The sequence below is a fragment of the Clytia hemisphaerica genome, unplaced genomic scaffold (assembly GCF_902728285.1).
Source record: "Clytia hemisphaerica strain Z4C2 unplaced genomic scaffold, Clytia hemisphaerica genome assembly, whole genome shotgun sequence".
Classification (NCBI taxonomy): domain Eukaryota; kingdom Metazoa; phylum Cnidaria; class Hydrozoa; order Leptothecata; family Clytiidae; genus Clytia; species Clytia hemisphaerica.
The window spans coordinates 322,395-346,375 of NW_027103585.1; the positions used below are offsets into that span (position 1 = coordinate 322,395).

The 23,981-nt window shown below is 35.5% G+C and overlaps 4 protein-coding genes and 1 long non-coding RNA gene across 6 annotated transcripts; 4 read left to right on the plus strand and 1 right to left on the minus strand.

The window, feature by feature from the left end:
• Positions 1-1,448: 1,448 nt before the first annotated feature.
• Positions 1,449-2,432, minus strand: LOC136801335 (uncharacterized). The gene is made up of 2 exons (XM_067057975.1): positions 2,199-2,432; positions 1,449-1,921 (listed from the first exon to the last, which is right to left on the minus strand). The coding sequence occupies exons 1-2, from the start codon at positions 2,227-2,229 to the stop codon at positions 1,596-1,598; spliced, it is 357 nt and encodes a 118-aa protein (XP_066914076.1). The 5' UTR covers positions 2,230-2,432; the 3' UTR covers positions 1,449-1,595.
• A 4,306-nt stretch (positions 2,433-6,738) lies between these two features.
• LOC136801345 (uncharacterized) lies at positions 6,739-12,331 on the plus strand. Of its 2 annotated transcripts, XR_010845841.1 has the most exons (5): positions 6,739-6,806; positions 6,994-7,318; positions 11,141-11,218; positions 11,456-11,517; positions 12,206-12,331. It is a non-coding gene; the product is annotated as an uncharacterized lncRNA (long non-coding RNA). The 2 variants fall into 2 exon arrangements; XR_010845842.1 differs by lacking the exon at positions 11,141-11,218 and having other exon boundaries at positions 6,741-6,806.
• Positions 12,332-13,961: 1,630 nt separating this feature from the next.
• Positions 13,962-15,035, plus strand: LOC136801377 (uncharacterized). Its single transcript, XM_067058016.1, has one exon. It carries the CDS (start codon positions 13,962-13,964, stop codon positions 15,033-15,035), a length of 1,074 nt encoding a protein of 357 aa, XP_066914117.1.
• A 3,116-nt stretch (positions 15,036-18,151) lies between these two features.
• On the plus strand, positions 18,152-19,225 carry LOC136801378 (uncharacterized). The gene has a single exon (XM_067058017.1). It carries the CDS (start codon positions 18,152-18,154, stop codon positions 19,223-19,225), a length of 1,074 nt encoding a protein of 357 aa, XP_066914118.1.
• Positions 19,226-22,341: 3,116 nt separating this feature from the next.
• On the plus strand, positions 22,342-23,415 carry LOC136801380 (uncharacterized). The gene has a single exon (XM_067058018.1). It carries the CDS (start codon positions 22,342-22,344, stop codon positions 23,413-23,415), a length of 1,074 nt encoding a protein of 357 aa, XP_066914119.1.
• Positions 23,416-23,981: the final 566 nt, after the last annotated feature.

The window sequence follows — 23,981 nt, forward strand, 5'->3', positions numbered from 1 at the left end:
AGATTCAGGAATAATAAATCCCAATCAAATCGGACGAGTCAATCGGTCAATATGTGACTTTAGATTAGACAAATTTACATTATGGTCTGTAAAATATCAATCAGGCAGGTTGCCAAAGCAAAATTTTTCAAATCGCCTTCAACTATTCTGTATTCATTTTTATTTTTTATTTCAAATTTGAATGAAGCGCCTGTCAATCTTAAGACTTTAGGGGGGGCTAGTAAAAGAAATAGGTAGGTAGATGTTCGAAGGGCTAATACGGACACTCTAAAGGGGGGGGGGGCATCTCTGATTAGCGAAAAATTCTATTTTCCCCGGTCATGTCTTTGTCAAATTCTCAAAAAAAGTTTCCATCAACCCCAACCCCCCGTTTGTACATGAGTGTGATACGGTGATAATCACCCTAAACTAGATTTTCATATACAATATTAATACTATATTTTTCAGTGATTTTTTCATTTTCCTGAGATTTTTTAAAATTTATAGTCAAAAATTGTAAATTTCATTATCGTCAACACGAAAAATAAGACCAAACTAGTTAGCTAATGTGTAATGATATGATAGAGAGTGATTGATATATCCTGAATTTCATAAGACCACGTTCAAAGTTACCTTATCGGCCAAAACTTAGTTGGCCCCACCAAGTGACTAAATTTTGATGAGGTGACTAAAATTAGGGCCGACTAATAATTAAGGCCGATGATAAGATAAGGTAGTTCATATTTTGTTCAATTTTATGCTCAGAAATGTCTTTATTGTACCCTCAAAATACACATCAATGATGAAACTGTTACATGTTATGTTTTTTTTTTATAAGCATTTAAAAATCCGAAAACAGGCTCAGAGATGCTTAGGTCGAAAGCTTAATAAGGCTGAAAAATGTTTGAAGGGATGCTAAAATCTAAAGCATAAATTTAGGGAAATTAAATTCAAGCCAAAAAAAGCCAAAATCAGGAAAAAAATATTTTTGTAGGCTCAAGCAAATGCTTGCCATATGCTTAATTTTTCCCTATATCTGAGCCTAGATATGCTTAAGTGCAATGCTTATAAAAAAAACATTTATAACAAATTGTTTTGAAAAGTAGATTTTCGTCAAATAGAGGATAAATAGAGGGAGAGAATAAAGATAGGTTTGAGGTTCCGTCTAATATGACTAAATAAAACATATGCAACGTTTTAAATATAATCAGTCATTTCTTCACAACTCTAAAAATCGTTAGTTCAAAAAAGTTATATGCATAGTATTTATACGTAAATAAACAAATTAAACCCCATAAATCATACCATCACGCTTAAAATTATCTACTAAGTATCAACACTAACGCCGCCTAAGACTCTTTATGATATTTCAGTACCATGCCAGTAAAACTAAAAAAGGTTTTGAGAAAGATTTTCATACAAAATTGCACTCTCACTTTAAGTTTTTAAATCAAAGACCTTTTTATTAACCGAAAATATCTCGGGACGTGAGTAGAAGCCGTGCAAAAGATACAAACGCTCATATCATGTTTTATGGCATAAAAATATCCAGACAGAGTAAAAATACTAAAAACAAACAAACATTAACAAAAGAATACAAATACAACAAAATCATTTTATCTCCGCTTTGTTAATGCGAGTTTTACTAGGTCTCCGTCGTCTACATCTAGGACGACCTGGTCCTGTAAATTAACTTGAATCTTTTCGGCACCAATCCTTGAATGCGCCCACACGTATACTTCTTTCGAATCAAGGTTCGATTTGATCACCAACTTTGTTGTTATAGTCGTTTTTGGGGCAAGTCGTTTTCGCTTGAGAAGAACTTTTCGTTTGTCTGATTCTAACAGGGACGGACATTTGATACTCAACTCCACTTCGCAGTTCGTCTCGTTCCGTATTTGGAGGTGTGCCACCACTGAATGTACGCCGACGGTCTTTGTTTCTATAAAATGAAACCGATTGAAATCAATAATAGTGATAAATTACTGCATGATAGCTGCTCGATTTGTTTTATTTACCCCAAAAGTTTCTCCCTCATTGCAAAATTTTTCCTTCCCGACAGAAATTTCCGACCTTGAAAACATTTGAATTGAGCCGTAAAAAAAATAGTGAGGGCGAGTGAGGGTGTGTCTTTAGGAGGACCCCAAGGACCACAACAAAAATTTACCGAGTTTTATAAAATATATATTAAGAATATTTCTGGTTATCGGAGTACTTACCTGAATATTCTGAGCTTTGTTCTGATCCCATGCTGATTATGATGAAATGCTCACTTGAGTGTAAACTTGTGCGTTCCTTGTACAGGCTTAAAGTGGACTGATTGAATTTGAGACATGTCGCATTCGAATTTATACGGATTCGAATGGAGTAACTGACATCCGAGACAATAGGCGGCGGGGACGGCTGCTTCAAAAGGGCGCGGAAGAAAATACTAAAGATCACAGGAGGAACCGAATGAAAATATGAAGCACGATATTGTGGAAGCACGAAATTTTATTTATAGTCCCGGGACACTACACCCATTTCAGAGACGGGGGTTAGAAGACGAAAAAATGTTTCATTGAAAATGATAGAAAAAAAAACGAAATTGAAAATTTTAAAATGAAAATATGTATTATTTGATGACTTTTAACAAGAAGATGATTTTCATCCTTTAGGTCTTCGTGAATATTCTAGATCATTAGCCTGAATAGCCCTCTTCAAACCCCCGGTTCAAATTGTCAATAGTAGCGCATGCTTAGTAGCGGTCAGTAATTTTTTTAAATATTTATGAAGAAAATAAATAATGCACGTGCAAATCAGAAAAAAAATGCTTGATACTTTACATTACAGTGAGCTGATATCACTTTGTGTGGATAAACTCATCAGTGCCAATGACACCAAAGAAGCATAAAGATTGACAAGACTCCCAGATTATTAGGAAATTAGGTATGAAATCTTTCTTTTAATTCAATTGGCTTTCAGAATATTTGAACTGAAAAATTATTTCCAGCTGAAAAAGAGCAAAAAAGGGCAAAATTTATGGAAAATTTCCATTTTGAAGGTTTTTTTTTCAGGAAGAATTTGGTCTGAAAGCTAAATTTTTCTCATAACGCCACAAGCAGCACATATGAAACCGTATATGTTTTTTCAAAACCTCATTAAAAACTGCATCTGTATAGCCCCTTAATGCTTAAGGCCAACTGGCCAACCAATAATTTGAACGGATAATTCCAAAAAATATTTGTACAAGGGTATATATTGACAAATTTTTTCAATGCCCCCCCCTCCTGGAAGACAGCGTTAAATTCGAATTTCCCACTGATTATAAAAATACAGGACAGCTCCTGTCTACGACAACCCTGGAAAGTGAAATTTTGTCAAAAAGGGCCAAAAAATGCTTAGAAATTTGGACTTTGGATAGACTTTGTGCTTAACATCCAACATACCTTCAAGGAAACTTATTTTGGCTGGAACTAATTTTGAGGAGTGGCAAAAAATCGATTTATAATTTTGGCAAGAACTTATTTTCGCGATTAATGAATTTTTTTGAATAATTTTCTAAATTTTGGCAAATTTTAGTTCCTACCAAAATAAGTTCCCTTGAGGTAGTTATTTTTCCAAAATTTTGCACAAAATCAGATCTTTCTATTTGGAAAATTCCCTTTAGTCATTGTTGGGAAAATAAGCATTTCTTGGGATTTGCTTGACTATGTTTTCTGTTTTTTTTGCACAATGATATAAAATGTTAATGTCTAAAATCTGATGGGGCCTAATTTTCAAAAAAAAATAATTACACAGTATTTGGGTAAATTTGGGCCAAGAAGTGCTCAAAATAATGTTTTTTAAACTTTACGTTGAGTTGCTTCATAAGTTTTTACTGATTTTTTTGCAAACAAAGGGCAGGTTCTTTTAAAAAGTGGCTGAGACCTTTTTTCCCAGGATATTTTTTCGACTGTAAAAGTCAGATTTTTGTATTTTGGAAAATGAACATTTTTCGTGATAAGCTTGATATTTTTTCTGATTTTTTAGTTTGCATTTTCTTACTATTGTTGCCATTTTTCTATTTTCTTATAACATTAATTACGCTTCATGTACCAGGTAGCTCCATTCAGCATGTAGCTTGTTTTTTGTATTTCAGTACCTTGTCCTACTTAAAGGAATTTAAAGCTTTTTGTATTTCACCACAGCACTATTATAAAGGATAAAAGCAAGTTCGAGAAATATATATTCAAAGCAAAAGATGAAAATTTTGAGGCAAATGATTTCTGTAAAACAAAATTGAGCTTAGAAACGATTTTAAAATCTAAAACAATTAAATTACTAATTAAAATGCAGTAAAACTAAGAAAATAGATAGAAATCTCTAGAGGCTTTAATAAAGCCACTATTCAAAATAGGAGAATGCCTTTTGATATAAATTGATTATTTTATTAAAAGAATATTCCATTTATCAGACCTATCAATAATGCAAGTGTTATTTTCTATTGTGCTAAAAAAATATTCCAATTGTTCTTTTTTGTTTATTATAATGCTTTTGGTTAAAATGCACTATTATGTCATGAGTGTTCCTAAAAGGTAGGATACCCCAATTGGGCTACTTATATTGGGGTACCCATATGATTTACAGATCAGAATTAAATAAACAAAATTTTGTGAAGGAAAGTCATCTTAACGAAGCCAGGAGTAATGGGTCTAAAAAATAATGAATATTACATGATGCAAAAGATATTTAAAGATACATAATTACCATGTGGTCAAAGTATGAAATAGAGCTTTATGTTACAGGGTTCGTTATATGCACTAAACATTCCTCTGGGCATATTATGCATATAACAAATAGATGGAAAAACATTGTTTTACACCATATACCAGGTCTCTTGCCCTGCCTTGAGGGAGTTTATTTCGAGTTAATAGGTTTCTTTTATTGTCGCTATAAAAAATCTGCATAATGAGCGTGTTGTGACAAAATTCTTTTCAAGCCTAATTATGCACAAACTTTTAGGGCTTCTATTTTGGGTACACCTCTCTTTTACGAAACGATACTATAGATTCTATGTAATTTTGGAGCTTTTCTGTATCTCCTTTTTGTTAGTCACATTTAGCTAACTGAAACTTTTGCAAGAATCTAATTTTCCGATTTGCTGTTGAAAGATTTTCGCTTGGATCGTTTTTGCAGATACGCTTTAAAGTTTTCAATAAATTTCAGTCTTTGCATGAAATATTTCACCATATAATTTTTGATGGGAACTTTTTGAAGATGTGTCAGAAACTGCAAAACATATATTTCTTTCTTTTAAAGGTGTAATTTTTATCATATTATTTCAAGCTTACATATTTAAATCACTCAAGAACATTTTTAGGCAATTTTTGCACGTTTTTTTAATAAGAATATTGTCTATGAGAATTAAAGGGTGTAAATCCACTAGATTGTAAGATGGGAAAATACTTCACAAATGAACGTATTTCTGCTCTAGAGACAAAGACATTTGCTGTGAAATCAATTTAAAGCTGTCTGGAATATTTTCTAGAAAAAACTACACATGAAAAATAGAAAATATGATTAGAATATCTCACCCTTAGTTTTCGGGAAATTCCTAAGAATACTTTACTGCCTGCCAAAAGACACTATTCTTACAAAAAAGTGTGTACTAATGTACTAACATATCCATGAAATGTATATAAAAAAACTAAACTGTAAATAGATTGAGAGTTTTAAATTTATAATAAAACAAAGGATATAAAGTGATCAATGAATCTTTTTGGAGTGGATAGGGCTTTCATCTAACTAATTTCATCAACTTTCATCTAACATCTTTAATCAACAATACTTATGCTTTCTGTTAGTGTGATCTGGTAATTTATGAACTGAAAAAAAGTGTGGAAGAAAATAGGTCAATTTGTTTATATGACTGTTCTAATCCTTTTCTTTTTACAGATAAATGAAAATCTAAAAACAAATAAACCGGAGGAGTTGTATGGATTTTTGTTTGGTAAAAGGCTGGATTTATTGTTGATGTGGATTTTGATTTGTCACTTTAAAAGACTTTTGTCATCTAATTGGTTTTCAGTAAGAATGACCTTTATAATACTTTCACGTATATGTACAAATTTCTATTGTTGTATAACAATAAATCCATTGTATTGGAGCCAAAATTCCAGCCTTGTTATGCAAATGAAAGCACGTGTATATAAATTTAGCAAAACAGAAGGAAGTTATTATTCATAAGGCATAATCAGAGATCTTTTTGGATATCAAAGAGAATATCTTTTCTCTGATATCTATAAATTACTATCCAACACCTATTTTTTCAAATAAAGGTATTTTCATTCTTTAAAGTATGCTTTAAGCATGCTTTTAAAGCCTTCCATATCATTTTCGTAAAATATGCTTCAAGTATGCTTTCCAGTACATTCTTTTCCTTTGTATGAAATATGCTTCAAGTATGCTTTTGATTACATTATTTTCTTTTACATGAAGTATGCTTTAAGTATGCTTTTTTCCCAAACTAATGTGACTTCAGAAAGTATGCTTAAAGCCTACTAAAAGTGTTCCAAAAATGCACAGCTTTAAGCATGCTTTCAAATGTGCTTCAAGTAGGCTTTTAGTATGCTTATTATGTGCTGCTGAAGTAGGCTTAAAGCCTGAAAAAAACATACTTCAAGTATGCTGCATTTTGGTAAGGGTATAACCTTTTTAAACTGAAATTCTATTACTACACATTTTAATGGAACTGCTGTAAACAACGTCACTTCTCAGAGCTAAATGAATTAAAAAATTTTTCTAGCTATTTTCATTGAAAAGTATGAATTCTGGCCCAAATACTTTTAAAAGGCTTTTTCGTGAAGGTGAATGCCTCTTTATTATATTAAGAATTCTTAACAAATTGCAAGAGTTTATGCTTGTATTCTCACATTCAAATTTTTTTTAAATTTGAAAATCTTTGAAGCTGTGAAATCAAAATTTAAAATGTCCCTAGTAGTAAAATCAATCATTGCCTTAATTTTAAGACTGACATTTTTAAACATTTTTTAGAACTGCTGATAGTGAAAGAACATTGACTGAGAGTGAAAGAACATTGACAGCATTAAACTTGTCAATACATGATGAAGGAAAAATGAGTGGGTTTTTACAGAAATGGCAATGAATGTGTCAAGGAAATTTATTCAGACAGATAGAGGGAATCAGAATCAAGTGATGAAGAAAAATCTGCACTAAATGTAGCATCCTTGATGGTGGACAAATAAGTGACTGATAATGAATATGACAAGGATATTGATACATACACAGATACTGAAACAGAATCGGAAAGTTCAAGTGATGAAGAAGAATCTGATACGGATCAAATTGAATATATTGGGTATGTTTTGCTTACTTTTTACTTGATCATGATATCCAATCTGTTTTTCCACTGGTTCCCCGGGGGGGCAGCTGGGCAAAAGGACCGACGGGTATGTGCGGGTCCTAAGGGTACCTTTTCCAATATGTTTAAAATGCACTGTAAGGGTCGGAAAAACTAGAGATGCACTGTAAGGGTAGAAATTTCAGAAAATTCTTGAAAAATCTAGATATTTTGACCATTTTTTGCACGAAATGGATCGAAAATTTGGGGGGAAATGCACTCTAAGGGTATGATTTTCACTGATTTTTGCTGCACTGTAAGGGTGCAATTTTAGAAGCCAATTTTTGGCCCGCACATACCGTCAGTCCGCAAACCCAGTGCCCCCCCGGGACTGGTTCTCAACTTCAATTGAGCTAGAATCTGAGAATGTATGTGTGTTAGTCAGTCAGTATGTAACCTCAATAAAACATTTGGACAGACTGGAGACTTCAAAAATGGTCAGATTTGGCTTAAATTTTGCTCACTTGTACTGTACCTTGTGTGAATATCTGGGGGTGTTTTTGAAAATTTACAATTTTGTACGCAACAACACAATGGCCTTACTTTTTTCTTTCTTTGTTTGGATATGTGACAAAATTATGTGGTTAGCTCGGTTGAAGTGTGCCAATGATTATAAGATGGTTATCTTTCAATTAGCAAAATGATTTCCTTTCTGATTTGATTTGATACACATGTTATGGATATAGCATGTGGCTCCCTAGATTTTGTAGAGGAGGAGATCTCCTATAAACAACTATTTTGTTTTAATAGCTAAAAAAAGACATGGGTACAAGCTTTTTGCTTATAGCTACATAGGTAAATACTTTTGAAACATGAACAGCCATGTGTCCTACATACAGGTGACAGGGAGAGATTCATCCTCATAATTTGGCTTTGCGTCAAAGTTTTACTAGCCAAAGGAATATTCTTGCTAAACATAAGATGATTATGTTTATATATTTCCTATTGTCTGGATTTCTGTCTCATTTGAATGGTTTAACTCTTTAAAAAATAATACACAAAGAAATAAGAAAATAACATAAGAAATTGATTAAAGTTTATGAAAATGTTTGACTTCATTTGTTGTTTCTATTTATTATCAACACTTGCCTTTAATTCATGGACATATACCTAAACTTCCACTTACATTTTCATTTGTCAGATATTTTTATGATCAGGCAGACAAAGTCAAGAAAATTGAGATACAAAAACTAATATTTTGTAGTATGAATGCATAGTGCTTTGTGACTTGGTTTATTGTACACTCAATGATCGATATATTTCATATCTAAAAAATTTGGGTTGGGAGACAAGATACATGGTGACGACGCGCCCCTCGAACTAGCTTATTTTTTCTATTTATTTTTTCATATTTTCATAGATTCCAGAGTTGTTTGCGACTTGCCTGTATCTTGTGATTTTTTCAAAAACAAAATTGTCTCTCGGGATTGATATGGAGCGACGCGCTCCTTCTTCCAAGGCGTTTGCGAACTACAATACTTTCCCTTTGAGATGATTCATGCTAAATGGCATTAATAAGCAAAACGATCATAAGAAAAACCACGACAAAGCATCACAGTGAGTTCATAACCAATACAGTTAGTCAGCGTTTAATGAAATATTATTTTGTTAGATCTGGTCAGCTTAGTGGAGTCAGTCTTGGTTTACTTGTGATTTGAAAAATCTAATTTCATATCCTAAAAAATTTGGGCTGGGAGACGAGATACATGGTGACGACGCGCCCCTCGAACTAGCTTATTTTTTCCTTATATTTTTTTCAAATTTTCTTAACAATATATATATATTTTTAAATTTAGTCAGGAATATTTTTTTCCATTTTTATTAGAAATTAGGGATTCCAGAGTTGTTTGCGACTTGCCTGTATCTTGTGAGTTTTTCAAAAACAAAATTGTCTCTCGGGATTGATATGGAGCGACGCGCTCCTTCTTCCAAGGCGTTTGCGAACTACAATACTTTCCCTTTGAGATGATTCATGCTAAATGGCATTAATAAGCAAAACGATCATAAGAAAAACCATGACAAAGCATCACAGTGTGCTCATAACCAATACAGTTAGTCAGCGTTAAATGAAATATTATTTTGTTAGATCTGGTCAGCTTAGTGGAGTCAGTCTTGGTTTACTTGTGATTTGAAAAATCTAATTTCATATCCTAAAAAATTTGGGCTGGGAGACAAGATACATGGCGACGACGCGCCCCTCGAACTAGCTTATTTTTTCCTTATATTTTTTCAAATTTTCTTAACAATTTATATATTTTTAAATTTAGTCAGGAATATTTTTTCCATTTTTATTAGAAATTAGGGATTCCAGAGTTGTTTGCGACTTGCCTGTATCTTGTGAAAAAATTGTCTCTCGGGATTGATATGAAGCGACGCGCTCCTTCTTCCAAGGCGTTTGCGAACTACAATACTTTCCCTTTGAGGTGATTTATGCTAAGGCATAAATAAGCAAAAAAGATTGTAACCAAATCAATACCAAGCTACAGTTTATTTATATACCAAAGACATGAAGTTAGATAACTTATGATGAGAAATAATTTGAGAATGTTTGTCTTTGTTTTTCTCTTCATCTGCATGTCTGTCTGTCTGTAACTTCAAAGATGTTTGGTTTTTTTGGGTGAAACCTGGGGTAGTTTTTGTTTTAACCAGTAGGTTTACAGTTTCTCAGGCTTTGTCATTTCAAAATTCCAGAATCATTCCAAAATTGCACTCCTAAAAAGTACTTTAGGCATGTGATGAGGAGTGCTATGAATAACTTTAGTAGTAAAATCCAAATTTATGGCCTGTGTTTGATCGCACTCCTCAAGAATTTTAGGTGTGTGTGAATCGTTAATTCAAACAACTGCGACCCAAGTTTTTCTTTATACATACCATAGATACAACAGAACATAAATTTATCTTTAAAAAGCTCTAAACACTAAAATAAAATCCTCCAAAAGCCAAAGCAAGCTTGGAAACACAAAAATCCTTCCTCTCGCTAAGGGCGTCATCTTGGTTTGAAAATGTTTAAATCAAAATGTCTCGTGGATTTCAGCAAATGGCAACATTTAGTGAGAAAGAGGATTTGCTGACTATTAAGCAGCCTCTATAAGAAAGTTTTTCGTTAAACGATGAGCAGAAGCCTAGAGACTTCCAAAGACTTAAAGGGGAGTCTTTTATTTTCAATTTCCTAAAGGGGGTTACCACTTAACAGGGGGGACTCCCATAAATATCTGTTCTCATGATAATACTTGAAAATAGTATTTCTCAACCAGTACTATTGAATTATTTCCCCTTGATAATGATATTGTCTAACCTTTTTAACAATAAGCTTGTCATTCAAGGCTTCAGGGGACTGAACAAAAAAATTTAAGGAAGTTTTTATGGGTGTTTTTGAGGAGATGTAAATCTGAACCTTTTTCCAAAAATTCAAACCTTCAGACAGAGAGGAAATCTAGTATTATTATTCTGGAAAGATGATTCAAGTTCTTGTTGTTTTTGTTTTGATTTTTTTTGTTTACTCATGAGGTCTTGGAAATGTTCTCAATCTACACGTTCTATTATTAGTTTTAACAAATTATCAAGATAACTGCTTTTGCAGCATTCTTTGTAATGCCAAATTTAAGATGGACTGAAATTAATAATTGAGTTTTAAAAAGAAATCATTTGCTAAAAGAAAACTATTCGAATAATTGATAACCAAATATGAGGCACTATTCCTATCACTGTTATCCAACTTGTCAGATTTTCATACTTTGAAATTGAATTTCCTCTATTTAGCTTATTCAATTTCTTACTTAGACAACATTTCAGAGGAGCCGTGCTTTCAATATGTGAGAGGACCTGGAATATTAGTTGAAAATTCTTCTTGCACTTATGGTAAATGAGAAAGTGAAAAATATGACTTATTGTAACTGCTTCTGCTTACTAGTTTGTTTTTAATTTGATTGTCTTGTCTACTTTTAATTGTGATTTGTTACATTCTAGTAAATTTGTGTTCCTTTGAATGAACTACTATAGCATTTTTATCTACGTTTTGTTGATACAATATTTTCAAATTGAAGAAAAAGTTTGAATCAAATATTCGTAATCTGATTAATTTTTTTTTCACTCTAGTGATCAAGTGATTTATTTTGATGGATAATCAGCATTCAAAAGATGTCCAAATTGAAGAAATGGTAAAATTATTGTTTCTTGGGTTTAATGGAATATTACATTCTGCTGGGGGTCTCAAATGGGGGTGGCAAATGTTTCATTTCAGGGAGATTTTGAAAAGGAGAAAGAAGGAGAGCATGGGAAAAAAGTTCTGACAAAGCTCATACCATTTGCAGCAAATTTATTACTTAGCAGTTGAAAAATCGTGCATTATTGGTTAACTTACAAAGGGCTGAATCACTTTCTAAAAAGTATGCATATTTTTGGCAAAATTTAAGAATAATGGGCTAAACGTCTCAGAGGGAGGGGCAAAAGATGTTTCCATTTTCTGGTTTGGAAGGTAATTTTATGGTTTACAGACATTGGAAACCTTTAGACCGGATGATGGAAAAAATTAAAATTAAATTGTTTTTTTTTCCAACTTGAATTAATGGTTGAGAAAATAAAAGAAATGTGTTTTGAGATACCAGAAAACAACGAAAGTTTTGTAGTAGTTAACTTGTGTTAAGGGTGCCATTAAGGAGAGCATGCAGTATTGGAGAGCTTTTGTTATTCCTTTCTATCGCATCATACCATTTCATCCGATACGATCAGTTCCATTGATATCCTGTGTGGCATTCTTGGTAGAAAATTAAAACTATCCATCATGACGCCTGCTTTTAACCATGCAGATCATGGCTTATGATTGAAGCAATTCCCTTTCCATTTTAGCTGTTAACTGGATGCTGGACATTTATGCTGCCATACGTTGAAGTTCTTGAACGAAATTTGAAATGATAACAACGTGATAATACTTCAAAAGACTGCCATCGGAGAAAGAGTATCGTGCTATTTCGATTGATTGACGGAGAACAAATTATGGTAAACGATCGAAAGAGACAATCCAACTTGTAATGGTTATATATTACATGGTTTTTTTTAGAAGCATATAAAAATCCGAAAACAGGCTCAGAGATGCTTAGGTCGAAAGCTTGATAAGGCTGAAAAATGCTTGAGGGGATGCTTAAATCTAAAGCATAAATTTAGGTAATGCTGAAAATCCGTGAAATTCCAGCCAAAAAAGCCAAAATCAGAGCTTCAAAAAGCGCAAAAACTGGACAAAATAGCTGTTTCTGGCTGAAAAACACGGTTTTCAAGGGTTAATATCTCGAGTTAGGTACAGAAATCACCTATACTTGCAATATATCTCTAATCTTAATTTTTTGAGAGCTTTCCAAAAATATACAACAGGTCTCCGTTTTCTCGAGCTAAAATTTTCATTAATTTTTAACCCTATGATTTTTGCCTGAGACCGTCATATTTGTCCGAAAATCACACCAAAATGTCCGAAAAAAATTGGAAACATAGTAATTTCGATTCCCCTACCCCTTAGCTTTCCAAAAATGTATAACAAGTGCTTCTAACAAAACAGTCGAGCGATTCCAAAAAATCGAACAAAATTCCCCCTACTATAAGTGCAATGCTTATAAAAAAAACATGTATTCTGCTTTCACTGAAACTTTAACTTGGTTATTAAAGACTGATTGACAATTGACAATTCAACGCAGACTATTTCATGAAGGAAGTAATGCATCATAAACTCTCGACGCCTACAATCCTGGCAAAAAGTAAATGGAATTTTACATATTCTAGGGTTTTTTCTTGTCATTTCCCTCCTCTCCCCCTCCCTACAATGTTGAGTGTCATTTTGCAGTCTGTACTGTGAAATTCAACATTGTAAAAGGGGGGGGAAAGGGGGGAAAGCTTCAAATTTTAACCAGGAAAAGAAAATTCCATTACTTTTTGCCAGTATTGTCTGGAGGAGTCAGGTGGTCTGGACTTTGAAATTTTTTTTGAAGAATTTTTTTTGATGTCCCCTCGAGGGACAATACTTTGTGTCTTCTTTTGTTCTGATGGGTTCCTACTACAAGAGTATATTAATCTAAAAGCTATAAAAACTACTAAGGTAAACAACAACAAATAAACAAGGTCGTAAACTATTATATACAAGTGGTAAACAATGGGGTTGCGATGACTCTCCGCCGCACACTTTGCGAAAACAGGATAGCTATAAACTTTTACATCTTATTTTGTTGTTACCGGAGTAGAAAAAAAGGCAAAAAGTATTGAAATGTTCCAAGTTAAATTAGTGTTGGGGGTTACTTGAATGGAGTTCCTTTGTTGTTGTTCTTCAATCTGCTTGAAGAGACGGGTAATCAAGTTAGAGGATGAAATTTGTTAACGGTATTTTTAAAAGTTCGGCCGCTCACTTTTTCAATTATAATTTACAAAAGGTGTCTGTGGTGTGCGGAGAGGTTTTCTTTCCCGGTTTTCCATGATGACTATCAAAATGACTATGATATATTAATGACTTGCCAACGCTCTACTATTATATATTAATATATAATACTAAAATATCAACGTATTTTTATCTTTAAGGATAAAAAATATAACAATAGAAAAAATAAAAAAGTGAAAACAGTTTAAAATGAAAGTACCACTTCAAGTATCTATGGTGTTGCGATATTTACATCAGGTGAAAGGCGAAACGTTGAAACAATTACAAGAGGCGTATCCGCAATACAAACGTACAACTATTAATCGGCACATGAAAAAGACACTTAATGACACTGGGAGTGAGCCCAAAAAACGGACGGGAAGACCACCTAAAGTGACTGACCGAGACCGCAGAAAAATATTTGCTGCAATGAGAAAACTAAAAGAGGAGTACGGTACTTTTAATGCAACACACATTCGCCGTGAAGCAGGGGTTTATCACCTTGCCCCAAGAACTGTGCGATTTGTTTTGAATGCGGCAGGCTACAAGTATAAACAGTGTAGGAAGAAAGGCATCCTATTGAAGGGAGACCTAAAGAAAAGAATGAAATTTGCTAAACGGTGCAAAAAACTACCCACAAACTTTTGGAAGGAAGGAATTGGATTTTACTTGGACGGTGTATCCTTCGTACACAAAACTAACCCTTGTGATTATGCCAAAACTTGCCGGACAAGGACATACATGAAGAGAGGCGAAGAATTAGACCTGCACAACACCGCCAAGGGCAAAAAGGAAGGAGTTGGTTCCCGCACTGCCAAATTTTTCTGCGCTATTGCATACGGAAAAGGATTCATGGAATGCCACCATTTTACAGGAAAAGTAAATGGTGAGTTCTGCCAAGGCTACATTAAAGAACGGTTCCCTGAAATGTTTCAATCGTCAGCAAACCCACGAGGAAAATTGTTTTTGCAAGATGGTGACCCCAGTCAAAATTCAGCAGCAGCACAGTTGGCCATGGATGCTGTAGGCTGTCGGCTTTTCAAAATTCCGCCCCGTAGTCCAGATCTTAATCCTATTGAAAACGCATTCCATAATATCCGGAGAAAGTTGAACGAAGACGCATTAGAAGGAAAAATTGAACGCGAGACCTTTGAGGAGTTTTGTCGAAGAGTTCGAAACACGATCTTATCATATAGCCCAGAAATCATTGACCGCACGATAGACTCAATGCCGAAAAGAATTGATTTGGTCATCAAGAATAATGGGATAAGAACCAAGTACTGATAATGGTATGAAAATCTATATATAGAAAACATATCTACTTTGGTACAGAATTGAACTCTTTTTTAATTTTTCTTTCCTTTACTTAAGATTTTCAACCAGTTAAACCGAGATATCACCAATATAACTGGGTTTCCAACGGTGTCCGGACCGGACACCGTCAATTATTAAAAATAAATTTTAATTTATTTCTTTTATAATTGACGGTGTCCGGTCCGGACACCGTTGGAAATATGCCCATTTCCCATGAAAATTTATTTAAAAGATTTCAATTCTGTAAACAAACTATATTATATACTCTAGGACATTATAAATCTGGCAAAACACTTTCCGCAGGGCTCTATTTTTCGTGTAACTTTTAGCGGTCTGCGAAAGTCAAAATAAACCCAGCGGTTGTCCATCATTTTAGTGTTATCTTTGTCGATCCTGTGACCCTCCATCTTAACCAATTTATCATCTGACGTTGCAAAGATAGGGGTTCTTGCTTCCCATACAATGTCCTCAGGGTGAGTGTTTTTGGGGGCTGGTAGATGTATGGGCCATCCTTCCAGAAGGTTGAGGAAATCTGACCACGCAATGAGTTTTTCGCACCAGCGGAGGTCGTTCAAAAGGACAACTTCAGCTTTTTCTGCACCAACCCAAGCAAAAGTCCCCGTAGCAGGTGACGAAAAGGTTTCAAAAACTGTTAGTAGCGGCTTCAATAGAAAGGTTTTCCCACAATTGGAAAGCCCAGTTAGCATAACATTGTTCCCTTTGTCCCGCCCAAACTCAATAGCCTGCAGAATTGCCGCTTTGAATTTGGCAATGTCTACTTCATTTCTTTCCAAAACTTCTACCGCACAAAGCCTGTATTGATCATTACAAACACACTCCATGTCCCTGGCCTCTCTCAAGATCTGCATCCTACTCATTTTCTTTCTATCTGCCTTTCGCTTTGAATCTTTGACGCCCCAAGCTGTCTTTATCAATTCTTTCTTCTTCGTAGCGCTCTGTCTCAGCACAAAACTCAAAAGATCACTTTTACCTTCATCATACTGAAGCCTGGCTTCCAATAATAGATCGTCCTCAGTTTTAATATCACGCCTAGTTATAATTTCATAAACCGATATCTCATCTAACTTGACCTTTTCTCTCCTACCTCTCTTTGCTGGTGAATCTTCTCCGCTATCATCATTTTCCCCCTCACTCATTTGCCTGCTGTTATTCATTCTGCTCTCTGTCGCCTTAGCTGTACGGGGCCTATTTAAAAGATATGGGTGATTGTCTGAAACTACATAGTCTTCGTCTTCCTTTTTAATGTACTCAAAGGCGTCCTCATAGCACGTGTGAAACTCCCTGAAATGACACTTTAACCCCGGGTAGGCCTCCTCCACTCCATTTTTCTTTTCCACCCAACGAGTGCGCTGCATCAATTTTAACGCCAGGTGATAGTGGGGGTTACCGTCTTCATGCAATTCCTTACAACAAGCCCAATGATTGACAGCTTTCGGTCCGCCAAATGCGTTTACCCAAATTTCAGCGAATGACTCCCGCGTTGGCACAATCGATAAGTCCGCTTGGCTGTAGGTGATCAAATATGTCTGTCTTCGGGATTCCTTACCACTATTACTGTTACGCTTCTTTCCTTTACCATTTTTAGTTGCCATATTATTCAATTTACTTTTTAAAACTGTAAATATAACAAAAGACATTATTTAGAACATATATTCATGTACTTTAGGATATTTTTAGGCTTCATACAAATTTTATTTTATGTTCTGTCAGTATTTTTATGCCCATAGTGAGTGGGATCGGGGTGGGCTTTCTCTCAGTAGTAAAAAAGGTCACCACTATAGGCATAATAATTCTGATCAGATTTACACAGCTTATAGTCAATGTATATACATAGTTTCTTTATTTACTAGTTTATTTTTGTTTTGATAGTATTTTAGTCACACTTTTGTCTTTATTTTACTCTTATAAGCACCACTTTTTAAAAAATTCCAAAGTCGTGGACTTCCTCCTTCAAAAACTGGCTCCCTGGATCCGTTTTCCACGTTTTTCATGCGAAAAATTCGAATTTTTCCCGCCGCACCGAAACGAGGCTGTCACTTTCGATTTCGCGACTTCAAAATCAAAACAAACAAAATGGTAGCCAAAGTAACGTACGAAAGCATGCAGGAGCACTCAGAGAGCTCTTTGAGGTGTTTTTTGGAAAATTTTTGGTCCCCTAATGCAAAATTTCTTTCAATTTGAAAATAAAGACAATCCTGGCAAAAAGTAAATGGAATTTTACATATTCTAGGGTTTTTTCTTGTCATTTCCCTCCCCTCCCCCTCCCTACAATGTTGAGTGTCATTTTGCAGTCTGTACTGTGAAATTCAACATTGTAAAAGGGGGGGGAAAGGGGGGAAAGCTTCAAATTTTAACCAGGAAAAGAAAATTCCATTACTTTTTGCCAGTATTGTCTGGAGGAGTCAGGTGGTCTGGACTTTGAAATTTTTTTTGAAGAATTTTTTTTGATGTCCCCTCGAGGGACAATACTTTGTGTCTTCTTTTGTTCTGATGGGTTCCTACTACAAGAGTATATTAATCTAAAAGCTATAAAAACTACTAAGGTAAACAACAACAAATAAACAAGGTCGTAAACTATTATATACAAGTGGTAAACAATGGGGTTGCGATGACTCTCCGCCGCACACTTTGCGAAAACAGGATAGCTATAAACTTTTACATCTTATTTTGTTGTTACCGGAGTAGAAAAAAAGGCAAAAAGTATTGAAATGTTCCAAGTTAAATTAGTGTTGGGGGTTACTTGAATGGAGTTCCTTTGTTGTTGTTCTTCAATCTGCTTGAAGAGACGGGTAATCAAGTTAGAGGATGAAATTTGTTAACGGTATTTTTAAAAGTTCGGCCGCTCACTTTTTCAATTATAATTTACAAAAGGTGTCTGTGGTGTGCGGAGAGGTTTTCTTTCCCGGTTTTCCATGATGACTATCAAAATGACTATGATATATTAATGACTTGCCAACGCTCTACTATTATATATTAATATATAATACTAAAATATCAACGTATTTTTATCTTTAAGGATAAAAAATATAACAATAGAAAAAATAAAAAAGTGAAAACAGTTTAAAATGAAAGTACCACTTCAAGTATCTATGGTGTTGCGATATTTACATCAGGTGAAAGGCGAAACGTTGAAACAATTACAAGAGGCGTATCCGCAATACAAACGTACAACTATTAATCGGCACATGAAAAAGACACTTAATGACACTGGGAGTGAGCCCAAAAAACGGACGGGAAGACCACCTAAAGTGACTGACCGAGACCGCAGAAAAATATTTGCTGCAATGAGAAAACTAAAAGAGGAGTACGGTACTTTTAATGCAACACACATTCGCCGTGAAGCAGGGGTTTATCACCTTGCCCCAAGAACTGTGCGATTTGTTTTGAATGCGGCAGGCTACAAGTATAAACAGTGTAGGAAGAAAGGCATCCTATTGAAGGGAGACCTAAAGAAAAGAATGAAATTTGCTAAACGGTGCAAAAAACTACCCACAAACTTTTGGAAGGAAGGAATTGGATTTTACTTGGACGGTGTATCCTTCGTACACAAAACTAACCCTTGTGATTATGCCAAAACTTGCCGGACAAGGACATACATGAAGAGAGGCGAAGAATTAGACCTGCACAACACCGCCAAGGGCAAAAAGGAAGGAGTTGGTTCCCGCACTGCCAAATTTTTCTGCGCTATTGCATACGGAAAAGGATTCATGGAATGCCACCATTTTACAGGAAAAGTAAATGGTGAGTTCTGCCAAGGCTACATTAAAGAACGGTTCCCTGAAATGTTTCAATCGTCAGCAAACCCACGAGGAAAATTGTTTTTGCAAGATGGTGACCCCAGTCAAAATTCAGCAGCAGCACAGTTGGCCATGGATGCTGTAGGCTGTCGGCTTTTCAAAATTCCGCCCCGTAGTCCAGATCTTAATCCTATTGAAAACGCATTCCATAATATCCGGAGAAAGTTGAACGAAGACGCATTAGAAGGAAAAATTGAACGCGAGACCTTTGAGGAGTTTTGTCGAAGAGTTCGAAACACGATCTTATCATATAGCCCAGAAATCATTGACCGCACGATAGACTCAATGCCGAAAAGAATTGATTTGGTCATCAAGAATAATGGGATAAGAACCAAGTACTGATAATGGTATGAAAATCTATATATAGAAAACATATCTACTTTGGTACAGAATTGAACTCTTTTTTAATTTTTCTTTCCTTTACTTAAGATTTTCAACCAGTTAAACCGAGATATCACCAATATAACTGGGTTTCCAACGGTGTCCGGACCGGACACCGTCAATTATTAAAAATAAATTTTAATTTATTTCTTTTATAATTGACGGTGTCCGGTCCGGACACCGTTGGAAATATGCCCATTTCCCATGAAAATTTATTTAAAAGATTTCAATTCTGTAAACAAACTATATTATATACTCTAGGACATTATAAATCTGGCAAAACACTTTCCGCAGGGCTCTATTTTTCGTGTAACTTTTAGCGGTCTGCGAAAGTCAAAATAAACCCAGCGGTTGTCCATCATTTTAGTGTTATCTTTGTCGATCCTGTGACCCTCCATCTTAACCAATTTATCATCTGACGTTGCAAAGATAGGGGTTCTTGCTTCCCATACAATGTCCTCAGGGTGAGTGTTTTTGGGGGCTGGTAGATGTATGGGCCATCCTTCCAGAAGGTTGAGGAAATCTGACCACGCAATGAGTTTTTCGCACCAGCGGAGGTCGTTCAAAAGGACAACTTCAGCTTTTTCTGCACCAACCCAAGCAAAAGTCCCCGTAGCAGGTGACGAAAAGGTTTCAAAAACTGTTAGTAGCGGCTTCAATAGAAAGGTTTTCCCACAATTGGAAAGCCCAGTTAGCATAACATTGTTCCCTTTGTCCCGCCCAAACTCAATAGCCTGCAGAATTGCCGCTTTGAATTTGGCAATGTCTACTTCATTTCTTTCCAAAACTTCTACCGCACAAAGCCTGTATTGATCATTACAAACACACTCCATGTCCCTGGCCTCTCTCAAGATCTGCATCCTACTCATTTTCTTTCTATCTGCCTTTCGCTTTGAATCTTTGACGCCCCAAGCTGTCTTTATCAATTCTTTCTTCTTCGTAGCGCTCTGTCTCAGCACAAAACTCAAAAGATCACTTTTACCTTCATCATACTGAAGCCTGGCTTCCAATAATAGATCGTCCTCAGTTTTAATATCACGCCTAGTTATAATTTCATAAACCGATATCTCATCTAACTTGACCTTTTCTCTCCTACCTCTCTTTGCTGGTGAATCTTCTCCGCTATCATCATTTTCCCCCTCACTCATTTGCCTGCTGTTATTCATTCTGCTCTCTGTCGCCTTAGCTGTACGGGGCCTATTTAAAAGATATGGGTGATTGTCTGAAACTACATAGTCTTCGTCTTCCTTTTTAATGTACTCAAAGGCGTCCTCATAGCACGTGTGAAACTCCCTGAAATGACACTTTAACCCCGGGTAGGCCTCCTCCACTCCATTTTTCTTTTCCACCCAACGAGTGCGCTGCATCAATTTTAACGCCAGGTGATAGTGGGGGTTACCGTCTTCATGCAATTCCTTACAACAAGCCCAATGATTGACAGCTTTCGGTCCGCCAAATGCGTTTACCCAAATTTCAGCGAATGACTCCCGCGTTGGCACAATCGATAAGTCCGCTTGGCTGTAGGTGATCAAATATGTCTGTCTTCGGGATTCCTTACCACTATTACTGTTACGCTTCTTTCCTTTACCATTTTTAGTTGCCATATTATTCAATTTACTTTTTAAAACTGTAAATATAACAAAAGACATTATTTAGAACATATATTCATGTACTTTAGGATATTTTTAGGCTTCATACAAATTTTATTTTATGTTCTGTCAGTATTTTTATGCCCATAGTGAGTGGGATCGGGGTGGGCTTTCTCTCAGTAGTAAAAAAGGTCACCACTATAGGCATAATAATTCTGATCAGATTTACACAGCTTATAGTCAATGTATATACATAGTTTCTTTATTTACTAGTTTATTTTTGTTTTGATAGTATTTTAGTCACACTTTTGTCTTTATTTTACTCTTATAAGCACCACTTTTTAAAAAATTCCAAAGTCGTGGACTTCCTCCTTCAAAAACTGGCTCCCTGGATCCGTTTTCCACGTTTTTCATGCGAAAAATTCGAATTTTTCCCGCCGCACCGAAACGAGGCTGTCACTTTCGATTTCGCGACTTCAAAATCAAAACAAACAAAATGGTAGCCAAAGTAACGTACGAAAGCATGCAGGAGCACTCAGAGAGCTCTTTGAGGTGTTTTTTGGAAAATTTTTGGTCCCCTAATGCAAAATTTCTTTCAATTTGAAAATAAAGACAATCCTGGCAAAAAGTAAATGGAATTTTACATATTCTAGGGTTTTTTCTTGTCATTTCCCTCCCCTCCCCCTCCCTACAATGTTGAGTGTCATTTTGCAGTCTGTACTGTGAAATTCAACATTGTAAAAGGGGGGGGAAAGGGGGGAAAGCTTCAAATTTTAACCAGGAAAAGAAAATTCCATTACTTTTTGCCAGTATTGTCTGGAGGAGTCAGGTGGTCTGGACTTTGAAATTTTTTTTGAAGAATTTTTTTTGATGTCCCCTCGAGGGACAATACTTTGTGTCTTCTTTTGTTCTGATGGGTTCCTACTACAAGAGTATATTAATCTAAAAGCTATAAAAACTACTAAGGTAAACAACAACAAATAAACAAGGTCGTAAACTATTATATACAAGTGGTAAACAATGGGGTTGCGATGACTCTCCGCCGCACACTTTGCGAAAACAGGATAGCTATAAACTTTTACATCTTATTTTGTTGTTACCGGAGTAGAAAAAAAGGCAAAAAGTATTGAAATGTTCCAAGTTAAATTAGTGTTGGGGGTTACTTGAATGGAGTTCCTTTGTTGTTGTTCTTCAATCTGCTTGAAGAGACGGGTAATCAAGTTAGAGGATGAAATTTGTTAACGGTATTTTTAAAAGTTCGGCCGCTCACTTTTTCAATTATAATTTACAAAAGGTGTCTGTGGTGTGCGGAGAGGTTTTCTTTCCCGGTTTTCCATGATGACTATCAAAATGACTATGATATATTAATGACTTGCCAACGCTCTACTATTATATATTAATATATAATACTAAAATATCAACGTATTTTTATCTTTAAGGATAAAAAATATAACAATAGAAAAAATAAAAAAGTGAAAACAGTTTAAAATGAAAGTACCACTTCAAGTATCTATGGTGTTGCGATATTTACATCAGGTGAAAGGCGAAACGTTGAAACAATTACAAGAGGCGTATCCGCAATACAAACGTACAACTATTAATCGGCACATGAAAAAGACACTTAATGACACTGGGAGTGAGCCCAAAAAACGGACGGGAAGACCACCTAAAGTGACTGACCGAGACCGCAGAAAAATATTTGCTGCAATGAGAAAACTAAAAGAGGAGTACGGTACTTTTAATGCAACACACATTCGCCGTGAAGCAGGGGTTTATCACCTTGCCCCAAGAACTGTGCGATTTGTTTTGAATGCGGCAGGCTACAAGTATAAACAGTGTAGGAAGAAAGGCATCCTATTGAAGGGAGACCTAAAGAAAAGAATGAAATTTGCTAAACGGTGCAAAAAACTACCCACAAACTTTTGGAAGGAAGGAATTGGATTTTACTTGGACGGTGTATCCTTCGTACACAAAACTAACCCTTGTGATTATGCCAAAACTTGCCGGACAAGGACATACATGAAGAGAGGCGAAGAATTAGACCTGCACAACACCGCCAAGGGCAAAAAGGAAGGAGTTGGTTCCCGCACTGCCAAATTTTTCTGCGCTATTGCATACGGAAAAGGATTCATGGAATGCCACCATTTTACAGGAAAAGTAAATGGTGAGTTCTGCCAAGGCTACATTAAAGAACGGTTCCCTGAAATGTTTCAATCGTCAGCAAACCCACGAGGAAAATTGTTTTTGCAAGATGGTGACCCCAGTCAAAATTCAGCAGCAGCACAGTTGGCCATGGATGCTGTAGGCTGTCGGCTTTTCAAAATTCCGCCCCGTAGTCCAGATCTTAATCCTATTGAAAACGCATTCCATAATATCCGGAGAAAGTTGAACGAAGACGCATTAGAAGGAAAAATTGAACGCGAGACCTTTGAGGAGTTTTGTCGAAGAGTTCGAAACACGATCTTATCATATAGCCCAGAAATCATTGACCGCACGATAGACTCAATGCCGAAAAGAATTGATTTGGTCATCAAGAATAATGGGATAAGAACCAAGTACTGATAATGGTATGAAAATCTATATATAGAAAACATATCTACTTTGGTACAGAATTGAACTCTTTTTTAATTTTTCTTTCCTTTACTTAAGATTTTCAACCAGTTAAACCGAGATATCACCAATATAACTGGGTTTCCAACGGTGTCCGGACCGGACACCGTCAATTATTAAAAATAAATTTTAATTTATTTCTTTTATAATTGACGGTGTCCGGTCCGGACACCGTTGGAAATATGCCCATTTCCCATGAAAATTTATTTAAAAGATTTCAATTCTGTAAACAAACTATATTATATACTCTAGGACATTATAAATCTGGCAAAACACTTTCCGCAGGGCTCTATTTTTCGTGTAACTTTTAGCGGTCTGCGAAAGTCAAAATAAACCCAGCGGTTGTCCATCATTTTAGTGTTATCTTTGTCGATCCTGTGACCCTCCATCTTAACCAATTTATCATCTGACGTTGCAAAGATAGGGGTTCTTGCTTCCCATACAATGTCCTCAGGGTGAGTGTTTTTGGGGGCTGGTAGATGTATGGGCCATCCTTCCAGAAGGTTGAGGAAATCTGA